At 51.9% G+C, this 16,203-nt stretch overlaps 1 protein-coding gene across 3 annotated transcripts in view; it reads left to right on the forward strand.

The window, feature by feature from the left end:
• Positions 1–16,203, forward strand: part of kcnn1a (potassium intermediate/small conductance calcium-activated channel, subfamily N, member 1a) — a 28,925-nt gene that overhangs the window by 7,522 nt on the left and 5,200 nt on the right. For 2 of the 3 annotated variants that reach the window (XM_057056686.1, XM_057056684.1), the window contains exons 2-8: positions 5,090–5,563; positions 7,549–7,644; positions 7,726–8,144; positions 14,708–14,849; positions 14,934–15,044; positions 15,258–15,385; positions 15,686–15,694. In XM_057056686.1, the coding sequence (XP_056912666.1) occupies positions 5,174–5,563; positions 7,549–7,644; positions 7,726–8,144; positions 14,708–14,849; positions 14,934–15,044; positions 15,258–15,385; positions 15,686–15,694 (1,295 nt within the window). In that variant the 5' untranslated portion in view covers positions 5,090–5,173. The remainder of the gene's footprint in view (positions 1–5,089; positions 5,564–7,548; positions 7,645–7,725; positions 8,145–14,707; positions 14,850–14,933; positions 15,045–15,257; positions 15,386–15,685; positions 15,695–16,203) is intronic. The other variant, XM_057056685.1, reaches the window with a different exon arrangement.

The raw sequence follows: 16,203 nt of genomic DNA on the forward strand, positions 1-16,203 counted from the left end.
GTTTTCATAAACAAATAACAACAATCGTCTGTTTATGGGCTTCTAGTGCTGCAGGCAGAACCTGTCAGGCTCTACTCCATATATTTGGTTTTGGGTTTTTTTTAAATTTAGAGTAAATATTTAATTTATTTTGTTCAGGCATGTTGGGAGACAGCCCAAATCACACACATTTGCATATCATATGCTAAACGACCGTAACAGAAGAGGTGAGAGTCGGGGATTAGGATTAGGGTTATGGTTTCCATAGTGCCTTTGCATATTTGAATACATTCATGAGGTGAGAAGAGTTTTTTTACAGTGCGGTTTTCACGTGCTGCAACAGCTCACACACACACACACACACACACACACACACACAACACACACACACACACACACACACACACACACACACACACACACACACACACACACCTCGCTCATCGCAGACATGTAAAGTCAATTTGAGATTACCCTCTAAAAGCTCTCAGAACACGGCGCCTCTTCAAGCTCTTACACTACTTTATCCCACGACATGAATTTAGCAGCAGACGACATGCGTGCGTGCGCGTGTGCACGTGAGAGGACCGAACCAGTAAGACGCAGCTTCCCTCCTTCTGCTTCCGCGTGCTTCTGAACCACAGATGAAACCATGGGAGGGGTCTGAGAAAAGCCCCCCGCCACTGGTCCCTATCAATCTGCCACGCTTACGTGCGCGGCAGCAGCGCCGATGGGAGGATTTGCTGTGTCTGAAAGTGCAGCTGCCGCCTCTGTTCTTCCTGTCTTCACCTGCACTGAGTAATGATCCGCCCGCTGGTCCAGCGATGGACAGAGGAGCGCCGATGCCCGCTGGCCTGTCACAGAAACGTGGCAGCTTCCAGCGTGCTGGGAGGAGCCGTGCGGTGCAGCCTGCAGCTCCCCATCACTCCAGGGGCTGCCTGCAGACCAGCACAGGGAGCCGCCCCCCCCTCTCCCACCTCTCTCTTTCAGTGCTTTATCAGATCTCACCTTTCCTTTCATGTGGGCCTGTAGTGGAAGGGTGTGTGTGTGCGTGTGTGTGTGTGTGTGTGTATCGAAACTGATCTGGCACATGGCTCAATATTCAAACACACCCACCCTGTAATCAAACATGCAGGCAAAGTTGAATATTTTATCACGCGTGGTTCTATTTTTCAGGGCTCTAACCCCCCCAACCCCCCATGTAGCAGCGTCAACACTGAGGAAGGAGAAATCTTCTATTAGATTTGAGCCGGTTGAAAGAGAGGAGGCAGAGAGGAAGGAGAGAGGAAGCAGAGAGGAGGCAGAGAGGAAGGAGAGGAAGCAGAGAGGAGGCAGAGAGGAAGGAAAGAGGAGGCAGAGAGGAAGCAGAGAGGAGGCAGAGAGGAAACAGAGAGGAAGCAGAGAGGAAGGAGAGAGGAAGCAGAGATGAGGCAGAGAGGAAGCAGAGAGGAAGCAGAGAGGAGGCAGAGAGGAGGCAGAGAGGAAGCAGAGAGGAAGCAGAGAGGAGGCAGAGAGGAAGGAGAGAGGAGGAAGAGAGGAGGCAGAGAGGAAGCAGAGAGGAGGCAGAGAGGAAGCAGAGAGGAAGAGAGAGGAGGCAGAGAGGAAGGAGAGGAGGAGGCAGAGAGGAAGCAGAGAGGAGGCAGAGAGGAAACAGAGAGGAAGGAGAGAGGAAGGAGAGAGGAGGCAGAGAGGAAGCAGAGAGGAAGCAGAGAGGAGGCAAGAGAGGAAGGAGAGAGGAGGCAGAGAGGAAGGAGAGAGGAAGCAGAGAGGAGGCAGAGAGGAAGGAGAGAGGAAGCAGAGAGGAAGGAGAGAGGAGGCAGAGAGGAGGCAGAGAGGAAGCAGAGAGGAAGCAGAGAGGAAGAGAGAGGAGGCAGAGAGGAACAGAGAGGAAGCAGAGAGGAGCAGAGAGGAAGCAGAGAGGAGCAGAGAGGAGGCAGAGAGGAAGGAGAGAGGAGGCAGAGAGGAAGGAGAGAGGAGGCAGAGAGGAAACAGAGAGGAAGCAGAGAGGAAGCAGAGAGGAAGCAGAGAGGAAGAGAGAGGAGGCAGAGAGAGGAAGGAGAGAGGAGAGAGGAGAGAGGAAGCAGAGAGAAGCAGAGAGGAAGGAGAGAGGAAGCAGAGAGGAAGCAGAGATGAGGCAGAGAGGAAGGAGAGAGGAGGCAGAGAGGAGCAGAGAGGAGGCAGAGAGGAAGCAGAGGAGGAGGCAGAGAGGAGGCAGAGAGGAAACAGAGAGGAAGCAGAGAGGAGGCAGAGAGGAAGCAGAGAGGAAGGAGAGAGAGGCAGAGAGAAGCAGAGAGGAGGAGAGAGGAAGGAGAGGAAGCAGAGAGAAGCAGAGAGGAAGGCAGAGAGGAAGCAGAGAGGAAGCAGAGAGGAGGCAGAGAGGAAGGAGAGAGGAGGCAGAGAGGAAGGAGAGAGGAGGCAGAGAGGACTGAGGTGGAGAGTTGCCTTCATTTGAACTGTTCTGCACTGAGGCTTTTCAATTTGATTATGAGGCTCCATTTCATAGAGCCTGGAAGCAGCGTAAATGAAAGCCGGCCGGCGGTCGGATGGATGAGCAGCCTCACGGTGACGCGATGGGGCAGCGGGGACAACAAGGGGCAGCGCCGTGCTCTTTTCTCACACTACGTCAGGTTTCAGGGGCACGCGATGGCGCTCGGGCAGCAGGCCAAGAGGGCGAGAGCGAGGAATTGATGCACCACTTTTGGAATGTGACGGGCTGACGAACGCAAAAACAACAGCTTTTCTTCAAAACAACGCCACCCTGGAGATAAATGAGTAAAACGAAGTCACGTTTCCGGGCTCGTGCTTGGAAGGGAGTGAATAAGAAAGTGAAAACCTGACCTTCAGCTAAACGGCGCGATACCCCCTCAGCTAACTGACTCTATATGACTCATAAGAACACTTAAAAGAGGCCCGAGTGTTTTCAGCCCTCCAACAGTCGGCGGTGGAGGAAGAGAAGAAGAAGTAGAGCCATTTAATGGAAAAAGAGAGAGAGAGCCACAAGATTTCCCCTCCCACTCTGTGCAGTGTTTTTCCTCCTGATCCAGCAATCTGCAGGAATGAGGCAAAGCTGCAGAGGGATTCAGATCCCAGGTGATCTGCTTCCCAGGCGCAACAGGACGACGAGGCGATCATCTATTTAGCACCCGAACTTAAAGGGATTTGCCGCAATAAGGAGCATTTTAGTTCCGTCGATGCACCGGCGGCGGTTTTATTTCCGCTGGTTTGCTCCTGTTGCCGTTTTCCCGTTGGCTAACGTGCTAATCCTCGGTTTAGGCGCAGGCCTGGACAATGAGTGTTCAATTTAAAATTCCCAGATAAACTGAAGGACAAACCCCCCACGCCAGGAGGGGTTTGTTTGTGTATCCCAGAGCCCGAAGGATTCACTTCCCAGTTAATCATTTCCTGGACTGACGCGTTGCTCATTGTCCCACATAAATCCACACCTCAGTTTTAACTTGGAGGGGGGGGGGGGGGTGACAGCTGACAGTGAGCATGATGCGGAGCCATAAATTGCTCCTGAGAGGGAAAAAAAACAACAACTTAGCTCATAAATTTGATGTACAGTAATAAAACTGAACAGGAGCTCCTAATTCTCTGATGTCGGGCTCCAATGACACCACAATAAAAACACTCAGGTCTCATAATTTAAGCAAGGTTTTCTACCGAAGTGCACCACACTGACCGTTTTTGTTTTGGGGTTGTTGTTGTTGTTGTTTTTTACATTCCAGCACTTGAATTTCCACATCAAGCATCTCACTCAAAACCAAAGGAATGTGGATTTTCTAAGGAACCGAAGGCAGAAAGCTAAAAATAGTTCAGAAGAGATGGAAGTTAAATATAATTTCAATCGATTTGATTCCGCTTTGAACAAACTCGCCTTTATTTCCCATGCAAAGTTAAAAATGGCGCTCCCACCCCCTAAAGATCAGCATCCTGACTGTTACGCCACGCAGCGCGAACCGTTCCACGGCGTTCCCTGACATTCCAACCTAAAGTTCAGCCGCTCCGAAGTCTGTAAGGGTTCTAATGGCGCAGATTAAAAAGCAATTTAATACAGTAAAGGGGATTAGAAACACTATGGGCTGAGCTAATCCTTAACCTTTAGTCCTGTTCTCATGGAGACACAATATGTGCAAAACGATAGCATCGCAGGACCGGAGTTAGTAAATTTCCATTAGGGCTGCGCTCCTTTATTCCCACCAGCACATTTAAAGGCATTAGCCACGCTTTGTCAGGGCTAAGAAAATGGTCAGCGCTGCTAACACACATCCCCAACTTGTTTAGGAAAAAGCACTGTTCCGAGGGAAGTTTTCATAACCCATTATGGCAAAATGCCCACGTCTCTGAAGGTGGGGGGGCAGATGGATAGATACCCCTGAGATGACTCTCCATCCTCATAACAGGAGGGAAGAAAGAAAAGGAGGAACATCATGGAGAGGTAAAGGTAGAGGCAATAAATGATCTCTCAAATACAGAGTTGCATTGATTTTGCGTATGTAGACAAAAAAAAAGATGTATTTCTTTTTTGCTGTTTGAAATGAGAGGATTGTTTGACATTGTCACAGATCTTCGTCTCCATTCTCATTTGAGCACTTTCTAATCCGCGGGGGCCAGAGTGGTTCTCTGATAGGAAACAGGGTCGGGCCGTGCATGAATCTTTCATAGCTAAATTTGTGCAGTGCAAAGATTCAATTTTCTGCACTTTGTCGGGCCCGTTATTGGTTATATGGATTTATTTATACATCAAGGTCCATTCATCATTTAGCTGGCGTGTGATGCCTTCGCCTGAAAGCCGAAGCCGCCGCCGCCGCCGTCACGTGAAGGAGCTTCTCAGCCCTTGGGCTTGAAACGTGCCGCCCTGTTGTTTGGGCTCCTCTCGGTGAACCGCGCCAGCTCTCAGAAACCAGAACTGCTAATATTTTGGCTCCGGCTGTATGTCCGACCACATGTCCCGCTGCGCGGTGAAGCCGTCTACTTTCATAACCCTAATTCCGTCCCCTCCGCCGAACCACAGAGGTGCGAAGCCCACATCAACGCGCCGCTTGGCGTAGACCCACCTCGCCCTCTTTCTGTCGTGGCGCTGCTGTAACGCTCCTCTTCCTGTTCACAGGCCACCACTGAGCAGAAGAAGCTGAGCCATGCTGGATCCAAGCCCTCCCTCTCCGAGAGCAGCGGCAGACTCCCTCAGATAGCCATGAACACCTGCAGGTACAATGGCGGCGTGGTGAGACCACTAGTGGGCAGCCTGGCATCCTCGTCGCGCCGCAACCTTGCGGACATCGACTCGGAGACGCAGCCCCTGCAGACGCTGCACAGCTCCGGCCTCGAGGTCGTGGTGTCTAAAGGCAACGGCGGCGAAGACCCCAGCAAGGCTTCCAACGAGAGCTTGGTCAGGGAGGGCAGCGGGCGGCGCGGAGGGAGGGCACCGCAGAAGAAGAACAAGGACATTGGCTACAAGCTAGGCCACCGGAGGGCGCTGTTCGAGAAAAGGAAGCGGCTCAGCGACTACGCGCTCATCTTCGGGATGTTTGGGATCGTTGTCATGGTGACAGAGACGGAACTGTCATGGGGAGTTTACACGAAGGTGGGTTGTGATGCTCGAGTGGGAGACTTCGGCGTCGTCACTGCTCCTTTGTTCGCGCTCGATTGTGCGGCGTCGGTAGGCGTCGGAGTTCTGAAGGGCTCTTTCAGCGAAAACTGCAAAACGCGGCGGGAACGTCGCAAATGGAAATAAAATACGGACTCGATAATCTGAGCGGCTAAATGGTTGCTAATGTTGGACAACACTGAGCTGGAGTTGATATTGTAGAGACCAAACATGTTTGAAGGCGAACAATGAGAAGAAGCTGCTTTTCTGGTGTTTTCAAGGGTGCTTTGTCATCCAGGGTTTGGAGTCTTTTAATTAATTATCTGTAATGTCCAGAACATTGACTGGAACAGATCTCAAAAGTACTTTGGATAATCAAATTTTATGGACTTTGAAATACAATCAGCATGGAAAAGATATTCCAGACACCAAGATGGAGCTTGTCCTTCTGAGTGAGTGTGCATTAAACACAAAGAGACCTGCTGGCGCTAACTGGCTTAGCGCAGATACAGATAATGCTAGCGGGCAACTGCAGTTGGCTAACACATTTGCTCAGGGCCCTTTGGCGTCTGTTTCTGCCTTTGTCAATGTCTTTTCAGAACACATGGGGCTTTCAGATGAGTCCATTTCGCCCCAGGTGGACAAACATTGACGCACTGATCAGCCGAAACTGTCAAACAATGACGTGACTGCTATGTTCAGACAAACGGGGACAGTTCTGCCTAATAAAGGGCGTTAGCGTTAGCTCTCTGACCCTCGTGTGAACCAGGAGCGCCAGCAAGAAAAAAAATACCGACATTTTTGTTTTATCTGCTAACGTTATGCACAGATTGAGGCTGGTCCTATTAACCCAAGCTAATTAGCTTTAGCTTCAGATTTCACACATCTCCTGGTATCCGTCTCCTCGTGTGGATCAGGAGAAGTCGCCAAACATCGAGCGTATAAACCAAAGCGTTCAAAAATAATGATTTTAGCCCATCAGTCGGGATTATTAGAATGATTCTATGCGTGAGTGTTTGATGTAGTGCACGAGTCATTGTGGTAATCTACTATAGGAATGATTGATTGGGTTTTAAGCAAGTCAATAGCTTTCTCTGCGACTGTTACTGAGCGGGTTCAGTTCATTCATCAAACTGACCTCCGCCGGAATGGAAATGACCTCCCATCTGTGAATGCCACGCTGACCCCTCGCCCGTCAGACAGGTCTGCTGTCAGCGCTCCCTTTTCCCTCTCTTGTCACCTCACGTCTCAGACACTCGCGGCTCAGCCAAGGATTTCTGAGCCCTGAAGCGGGGGGAGACGTCGAGCGCTGGGACCGAAAACTCCTTGAACCTCCTGCAGGTGGATTAATTGGAACATTCAATGTTATTTCACCCGGGACTTCTCAAAACAATTTCAGACGTTAGGACGTCTCGAGAACGTGGCGCTGACCCGTGGAGCAAAGCAATCTATCTGATTGCTAAAAATACATTCTGGAATATGGACCAGCGCGAGTCATAACCGTAGTCTGTCAGCACGGAGGAGATTGTGGATTAAACCGCCATCCCTCCCCGGCGCCGCTATTACTGCTTAAAACTGCTGCTAAATTGATTCATCAAATGGAATCAAATGGAGTCCGGCTCCTCCGTCCCCACATCAATGCACGCACGCAACACGTGGGCACGCACGCAACCAGCTGCTCTATTTATCAGCGGTGACGTTCTCCCGCGTACCCCCCATCCCCCCACTACTAATGCTAGCTTTCCCGTTCCTGCACCCCTCCCCCTTTGATTAATTGGTGGTTTGGACGGCGGCGAGCGGCATCCACGGATAATATCAGCCTGCACTTCCACCTGCGGACGCATTGTTTAGCAGCACCCCGACCGCACGTGTGTGTGTGTGTGTTGTGTGTGTGTGTGTGTGTGTGTGTGTGTGTGTGTGTGGTCTAAGTATTGCAATTGATGGAGGTTGTTCCTGATGTTTTCCTCTTTCTCTCCCTCCAGGAATCCTCATACTCATTTGCACTGAAATGCCTTATCAGCCTTTCCACTGTTATACTGCTTGGTCTTATAATTATGTACCACGCCCGGGAGATCCAGGTGGGTCCGGAGCCCAACAGGTAACCTCTTTTTGGTCGCTAGCGGAAGGGGATGTTAACGGAATGACGGTTTCCCTCCCAGCTGTTCATGGTGGACAACGGTGCCGACGACTGGAGGATAGCCATGACCTACGAGCGGATCTTCTTCATCGTGCTGGAGCTGCTGGTGTGCGCCATCCACCCCATCCCGGGCCAGTACGTCTTCACCTGGACGGCACGTCTGGCCTTCACCTACACGCCGTCGGTGGCCAACGCCGACGTGGACATCATCCTCTCCATCCCCATGTTCCTGAGGCTCTACCTGATCGGCCGGGTCATGCTGCTCCACAGCAAGCTCTTCACGGACGCGTCGTCTCGCAGCATCGGCGCCCTGAACAAGATCAACTTCAACACCCGCTTCGTCATGAAGACGCTCATGACCATTTGTCCCGGGACCGTCCTGCTGGTGTTCAGCATCTCCTCCTGGATCATCGCCGCCTGGACGGTGCGCGTCTGCGAGAGGTAAACACGGGCGGGTGGATTTTGGATGTTGCTGAGGGCAGATTAAGAAACGGTTGCCGCGCGCTCCAGGTGATTAAGTTGGCTTTTTCCATCTGGTCCCCCTCCGTTGAAGAGTGGGGGGTTGTTAAAAACCCAGCTAAACACTTTACGCGTGTACAGACAGGCACAAGCACGTGCTCCACCTGAGCGTTTAAAAACATCAGCTCTACATTTCGTTAGATCAGCAATAACGCTACCCCCCCCCCACACACACACACACACACACCCTCCCTGCGCGCTCCCCGTGTTTGTTGCTATTTTTGATGGCTTGTCCATAATTCATGAGTTTCTAATTGTTTGTTTGCTGAAAGGTTTGTTTTGGTAATGCGGAGCAGCCCCCGGGGCCCCTTAACCCGTTTTCCTCCCCAAAACTGCGCAATGGGCTTCCTCTCAGGGGGAGGGCAACGATCCTGCGTGGGGGGGAGGTAGGGGGGTGTGAGGCAGGGAAACGAGGTGAACGAGGCTTTCGTGCTTTGATGTTTCAAAGACTCGAGTAGAGCGGACGTGTAAAGGAACATGTAGCATCCGACAGGGGCCACAGATAAATCCGTCCCTGGGCCCCAGCTCATCTCCCCCGCTGGTACTACCCCCCCCATCCCCCTCCTGTCACTAACACCCAGCCCTTGCATGCCAAACCCCAGTTAACCCCTCCCCTAGCCCCTCCATAGCAGAAGTCTCTCTACACAGGCTCCTCTTGGGGGGGCGGCAGCCGCAGGTATATTGTCTTCTATTTGGGAATTTTGCTAGAGACGCTAATATTTCCACAAAGCAGTACAGTCGACCTTTGACCTGTTCCACCTGCAAACACACGCTCACCTGCACGATAAATAAAGTCAGTAAATAAGGCCACTGTTGGCCGGTGTCGCACAGGTGCCTGACGGAGGTGTCGCACAGGTGCCCGACGGAGGTGTCGCACAGGTGCCTGACGGAGGGACGGTTTTAGCAGCGGCAACAAAACTGTGCTGCTTGGTGGAAATGGAGCCGTGCAGATGAATTAGAGCAGCCTAATTGAGTTTCTCACTGACCCTTTTACTCATCTCACCACGCTGCGAAGCTTTTAGCCGGAGGACGCTGATGCTTAACCAAACCGATGCGTGCGCGTCGCCCAAAATGACAGGATTACAGGGTCACATGACCTCCGGAAACCGTCACCTTGTCGCGTTATTTGCTGCCGTAGTAAAAAAAGTAGTTAGAAGAGAATAGAAAAAGAATTTAGCTGGATCTGAAATCACACGGCAGACGTGTCAGCATGGGAGTCCACTGGTGACCCATGTGACTGCCGTGAGCTAAGCCCCGCCCACATCCGTAGCTGTCCGTGGCATAGAGCCGCGAAGCTGCTGGTTCCTAATCTGACAGCGTTGCCGAGTCCATCTGGAAAACCGGGCTGGATTTTTTTTTCTTTTTTAAGCGTTTTGACAAGCGCACAGATGCTCCGACACAGTCGGTCGTCCCGCGTGCACACAAACAAACACACACGCGCTTCCCAAAGACAGGCCTGAACCGAGTTCCGATGGGTGGATCTGTGTGTCTGTGCACAAGCGGACGTGTGCGTGCATGCGTGTGTGCTGATAAAATGTCACATCTATATTGTTGTACTTTCTATTTCCCCACTATGCTGCTCCATAGGGATACCATGTGAGTCCTCGCTCTCTGGCCGTGGAAAACAGATTAATTAACAACCAAACTTATCATTTTGCACCGAGCTGGCGCCACTGCGGGGTTGGAGGGAGGGTGGGGTGGTCGTGGCGGGTAAGCGGTGGTGGTGGTGGTGGGGGGGGGGGGGGCAGAAGCAGAACGATTGATCCTTTCCAAACAACAGTGAGGTAAAGGGTTCGAGAGAGGTGCCATCCTTCTGCCGAGGAGGGTTGAGGAAGAGAGGAGGTTGTCGGTGTGAGCAGCACTCTGAAGCTAGCGTCTCGTTGCTAACTGTCAGGCCAGTGAGGGCTGGAGGAGGAGGAGGAGGAGGAGGAGGAGGAGGAGGAGGAGGAGGAGGAAGCTGGAGCTAAAATGGAGCAGCTCCTTCGAGTCACCTTCATGAATCGGCCGGAGGGCAATTTGTCGTCTTTCCTTTTTTTTTCTCTCCCTCTCCGTCTCTTTATGCAATTGTTATAGATCGATTTCAGGCAAAAGTCTTTTTAGCAGCAACTCCAAAAATTTGCCGATGAGCAAAGGCCTCTCTGTCTTTGTGTTCACCCATTACCATCCCATTACAACCCCCCCTCCCCCCACACCTCACAGAAGTTTGCTAACCTCAAACATCTTGCGTGCTAATGCCATTTCAGCCCCGGGGGGGCGTCCCACCTTCGTTAGGGGGCGACCTCTGTTGTCCTCACCCCCTCCCCGTCCCCCTCCTGTGGTAAATATCAAAACAGCACGCGGGCTTTCACGTCCACCGCGTCAACTTGCGACGATGAATCGGTGAATAAAAGGGAAGAAGAGAAGAGGCGCTTGTTTCCCAAAGTGCCGGGTTCAATGTCACGCCGGCCAATCGCAGGGCGGTGCCGTGTCAGATCGGACCAGCACAAAGTCCGTGTGGAAAAGGCCAAGATGGGGTGAATGAAAGACACACGAGCGGGGGGACAGGGAGGGAAGGACGGATGGCGGAGTGTCACCCCCCCACCTCCCTGCTTGACCTCTGGCCCTGACCTCCCTCCCTCTCTCTTCCATTTGATCCTCTGCAGATCTTCCCATCTAACATGGCATGTACACCCACTACTGGTCCCAGTTCCTTCCCTCCTCCATGACAAGCAGGTCGAGTCTCTCACTCGCACACTTGCATGCGTGCCCCCGCCAGCCCCGCCAGCAGTGTATCGCTCCTTTTAGCTCTGTTCCTCGCTTCCTGCTGGGGGGGCATCTAAGCCTCGTACAGACTGTCAGAAAGTTCAACTTTCACTCACTTCGCTAGTTTCGTACAGCCCAAAATCCCAGTTAGCATGAGCTGTGAATAGAGCCGCTAGCATGAGGGACATCCACGACCTCCTGGATCTAATTATAACAATCAAGATTTCAAGGATAAAGTCGCAATATTGCTGGAATATTTTTAGCACCTTTAGGGTTTGGTACATAATTTTAACGAGAACTCTTTTATTCTTGAAAGAGAAATCTCAGGTTGTTGTTTTATTGTCTTGCTTTGGTACAAACGGTGTGGACCCAGTTGACGGCTGAAGGACAGGACGGCTGAAGGACAGGACCCCCTGTGATCATTTACTTTAATAAAGGACCGCAGGCCAGTCTTGGGTTCTTGGGCAAGGCAGCGGGGAGCGACAAGATCGGGGGTTTCGTGAAACGCCTTGAACCTGCCGCTCAGTGATATCTCAGCTGTTTTTACGCCTCGCTCGTTTCGCAATCGGCAGGGGCAAAAGTTTCTTCGCGCGCTAATTTAATTTCATACACACTTAAGGTTGATATTTTATGTAAATTGGCGGCGGCACCGTTCCGGCACAGCCTGCGAGTCTGAATCTGCCGCGTGTTTGATTAGCAGATGAGGGGTCGCTGTGACTTTGAGCCCCGGCGCTGGTCAAATGTGCTCAAGAATTCATTTGCCAGAGTTAAAGTCGGGCACGAGGCCAAGAGACGGAGCTGGGACGGATCCTGTCCACCTCACGTCCTCCGTCCTGTTCTGAGGAACGTCGCCCAGCGTTGAGGTTTGGGTTAGCGGACAGAGGCCCCCACGTGTCCGGCACCTTGACACCGAACCCTGCGCCAACAAGCTAGCTAATTCACGGTTGTTTCATGCTAATTTGGTTTCTTAAATTCATTTTAAGGGTTAATTAGCTGCCTGAATAAAGGATCTACGGCATCATCCCCACTCAAAATCTGGAGTTCTTATGAGATCGTCAGAAGGTTTCAGTCCACTCGGTTTGTGCTGGTTTTACTTTGTGGCTCTGCAGTAAAAAAAAACAACAAAAAAACAACTTTAATATCTCTCTTTTTTTAATTAGGTCATCGTCATTTTGTTTGTTCCCACAAACGCGTCCCTCGTGAGGAGCATCACAACATGTTTGTCCCCAAGTAATCTCTGCAGAGGCGTTAGTCTTCTGTCAACAGAACGGGCAAATGCCACATTTAAAGTTTTAATTAGCGGCAGAAAGTTGACGAAAACAGGCTCCAAACGGAGAAAAAAATGGTTATAATTCTGTCTCACTCACAGAAACCAGGAAATCTGAGCCTTTATTTTTGAAAGTCATGATAAATAACAGTAGAATCAATATAACTCAGGACTTAGCATCACATAATGTCACCATATAGAATGTTTGAGGCATGAAACAGACTCTAAAAGCAACTCCAACATATTGATGGAAAACTCAATTTTGCCCACCGACGCTCTGGCCAATGGAAGGCATTTAAGGATGGGGTCAAAGGTCATCCAGGTTTGCGTCACAATAGGCAGCAGCTTATGGTGTTTTAATATGTGAGACATTTCCCTGGAAGACACTGAATTTGAGTCTTTCTCGTGCCCCCACCCCCCCACCCCCACCCCCTGGATATTGTGTGTGTCGAGCATGTTGTGAGCGAAGGGCAGGATTAGTGCACGTTAGTGCACGGAGCTCTGATAACTGTGGCTGTTGGGTTGTCTCAGGCTTGTTGTAAACCCCCTCCTCTAACCTGTGCAGCCGTCCTTCAGCAGCCTCGCGTCAAAGTCGGCGTTGAGAGGAGTCAGGAGTTTCTGTGGCGTCGGGAAGACGCCCGTGGGGAATAAATCTGTCCGCCCCTGACCGTACCTCCTGTCCTGGAACAGGTGGAAAGTGGTGCCAGCTCTGCTCCATGCTATCCCAAACCCCGACACAGTATATTGAGAGCCCCCAAATGCTTTTCAGCCGCTGTCTCTGGGCCCTTTTTCGCCGCTGTCCAGCATTTTAAAGAAAAGAAAAGGCCTTTCCTGCCGCGTGCTTTCCTGCTAGAAGACACCCCCCGCTCTGCCCCCCCCACCCCCACCCCCACCCCCCATCCTCCATCTAAACAGATGAATGAGATTACAGCACCAGTCGCTTGTAATTAAACCATTTAGCCGGCTGGTCAAGATCGGCCCTCCGGCAGCCTTCACGGGGCAGCTGCTGAAGTGTCGGGACGCAGGTAAACCCCCCCCCGCCGGTGTCAAATCCAATGAGCATCTCCCTGGACAGGCACCGACCTCCCCCCCTTTCCTCAGAGGTGGTCGCCCCCCCCCCCTCCCCGCTCTCAATATACTGGATTTGAAGCATGCAGGATGCAGACATTGCTTCCTTTCCCCTGCATGGTGTCGCCCAGACTGCTTCTCTGCATGTCATCCGAGAGTCCCACACCTTTTCTTTTGTCACCACGAGGGGGGGAAAGTACAGGTTTTTACTTTCCCCCGAGCATGCACAGAGAGTCGAGCGTGCAACTTCGAGGGGAGGAAGGCATGATCGGTGGGTTCTTCGCGAACAATGAACTGACTTGGAGGAGACGGAGCAGAGGGCATTCCTTTGTTTTAGCCTTCATTTGGAGAGAAAACCTACTTCCTGCAGCAGTCAGAGGTGACGTTCTCTGCCTTAACGAGTCCTCACAGCCATTAATTATGGTCCCGGTCAGAATGCCCCCACCCTAAAGAAGCCTGCAGAGATCCCTCAGAACTCAGGCTCTATCCGCCGCGGCTCGTCAGGGGGACGCTGGCGAGATTCCGTCTGCGAGTGTCTAATAAATATTTTACATTCACTCCAAAATTAAATCTTATCTCCTCCTAGACAGCCCATTGGGGATAATGAGGCGAGCTGAATGAGGTGGGAGGATGCGGCAGATTCGCCTCGTCTCGCTGCAACCAGAAGCTATCGGAATGTCATCGCCAATCCAGCTTTGTACGGTGGTTTCAAACCAAAGCGGCGATATCTCCGCGCACGCACCGCGGCCCTTTGAGCTGACGATTCAAGCATGGCTGTCGGCTATTTTCAGCAAACAACATGTTTGAAGTCACGACCTGCATCGCCGAACCCTCTTTTTTTTGTTGTTCCTCTGCGTGACGCCTATAGAGAGAGAGACGGAGACCAGCAGAGCGGCCGCTAGCTCTGGTCTGAGGTGGCGGGGGCGCACAGACGCGACCTTGTTACCGTGCTGCCGCCATGGAGGTCGACCTGCAGTCACTTCTGTCTGGTCACGTGCGCTGACGCGACACGTCTGGGTCAATCGCTCTGTCTCATCCATATTTTCAGCATGATGCTGTTGGTTTGGGTTCATCTTCCATCGATTTCTTCTTCTCTTTCAAAAAGTCAGTTTAATTTCCTCGCTCATGAGCCATCGTCCATTCTCTCAACTCTCAGACTGGAATAAATTACCTGTTTATCTGCTGAATATTTGGTTAAAATGCCCCCCCCTCCTGAACTGGCTTCACAAAACAAGTGGAAACAAGCTCCCGCCCCCTCGATTCTCCTCCCTCCTCGACCTTCACCCCCCCACCACTCCTCGGTTTGGTTCACATGGCACCATCGTTCTCCAGCATGCCCGCGCTTCCTCACGCTTGTGCCCGCGCTGACTTACAACCCCCCCCCCCCCCAACCTCTGTGTACCTCCAGGTATCATGATAAACAGGAATTGACCAGTAACTTCCTGGGCGCCATGTGGCTCATCTCCATCACCTTCCTCTCCATTGGCTACGGGGACATGGTGCCGCACACGTACTGTGGCAAAGGCGTGTGTCTGCTCACGGGGATCATGGTGAGCTTCCACATCGCTCAGTTCTGACGCCGTTCTTCCCCCCCGGACACGGTCTTTACTGACCACCCTCTCGTTGGCCCACAGGGAGCTGGCTGCACTGCTCTGGTGGTTGCAGTGGTGGCCAGGAAGCTGGAGCTGACCAAGGCTGAGAAACACGTCCACAACTTCATGATGGACACACAACTTTGCAAAAGAGTGAGTTTTTTCGGGGTTTATTTAAGCTAATTGGAGGAATTTTCCTGCCGTAGCCTGCTAGCTTTAGGAAACCAGCCAAGGTTTTGCTTCCGTGACGCCGATGCCTGTTCCGATGGGTTGGCAGGAGCTAAAATTGAGACGTATAGAAATAGAAATGCATCTGTTACACACATCCATACGTTGCTCAGCTGTAACGCTTCCGTCGCCCCGCAGGTAAAGAACACAGCCGCCAATGTACTCAGGGAAACATGGCTCATCTACAAACACACGAAGCTGGTGAAGAAGATCGACCACGCCAAGGTGCGGAAACACCAGCGCAAGTTTCTCCAAGCCATCCACCAGTAAGTCCGGCGCCGCCTCAGCCGCCGCCGGCCGACGGCCCCACACGTTTGTACGATGAATAAGACTTGATAGCCTCACGTCTACAATGAGATTAACACTTTCTCTCCCCCCCCCACACACACACGTAACACGCCTCAATGTAGTGTAACAGTCCTCCCTAGCCCCCCTCCCCGTGACCCCTTCCTGCCCTTTGACCCCGTGCTTACAGTGACAAGTGTAATGGTTTCACTCGTTCCGTGACTGTTGTGAGGTTAAAACTCTGTACTGTGTTCTGTCTTTGTTTCGCTCTATCACCGCAGAGCTCAGAAGTAAGTTGAGTCTTCTATGTATCCTCCTCCTGTTTCCTCACCCCCCCTCATCCCCCCCCCCCCCTCTCCATGTCTGCGTTTGACGTGCATGACACAAAGCATCCGTTACCAGGAAAGAAACAAGAAAAAAGAAGTAAAAAAGCTGATTCAGTTTGGGTTTTTTCTTTGACTTCTGTGTGCCATCGACCCCCCCATCCCCCCATCCCCCCCCTGAATGGATTGAATGCAAAGGCAAGCGTCAACATTGAGGGTTGCCTGGACTGATCATCTTGCAGCAGAACGTGTTTGGCGCTTTTGTGGACTTGGCCGGCAGTTCATACCATCCACGGTCCCACCCGGCGCCGCCCATGGTTAATATGGCCGCTCCGGGGGCCATATTAACCTCCGTGAACAGAACTCATCCCACACCGGCGGGTTCACGACGACATCCTCCGCATTTCAGCCTCCTTCTAACGAGGCGCTTCCATGTTCCGCTCCTATTTATTTCCTCCCATCAGAAGACTGCGCAC

The sequence above is a fragment of the Takifugu flavidus genome, chromosome 15 (assembly GCF_003711565.1).
Source record: "Takifugu flavidus isolate HTHZ2018 chromosome 15, ASM371156v2, whole genome shotgun sequence".
Classification (NCBI taxonomy): Eukaryota; Metazoa; Chordata; class Actinopteri; order Tetraodontiformes; family Tetraodontidae; genus Takifugu; species Takifugu flavidus.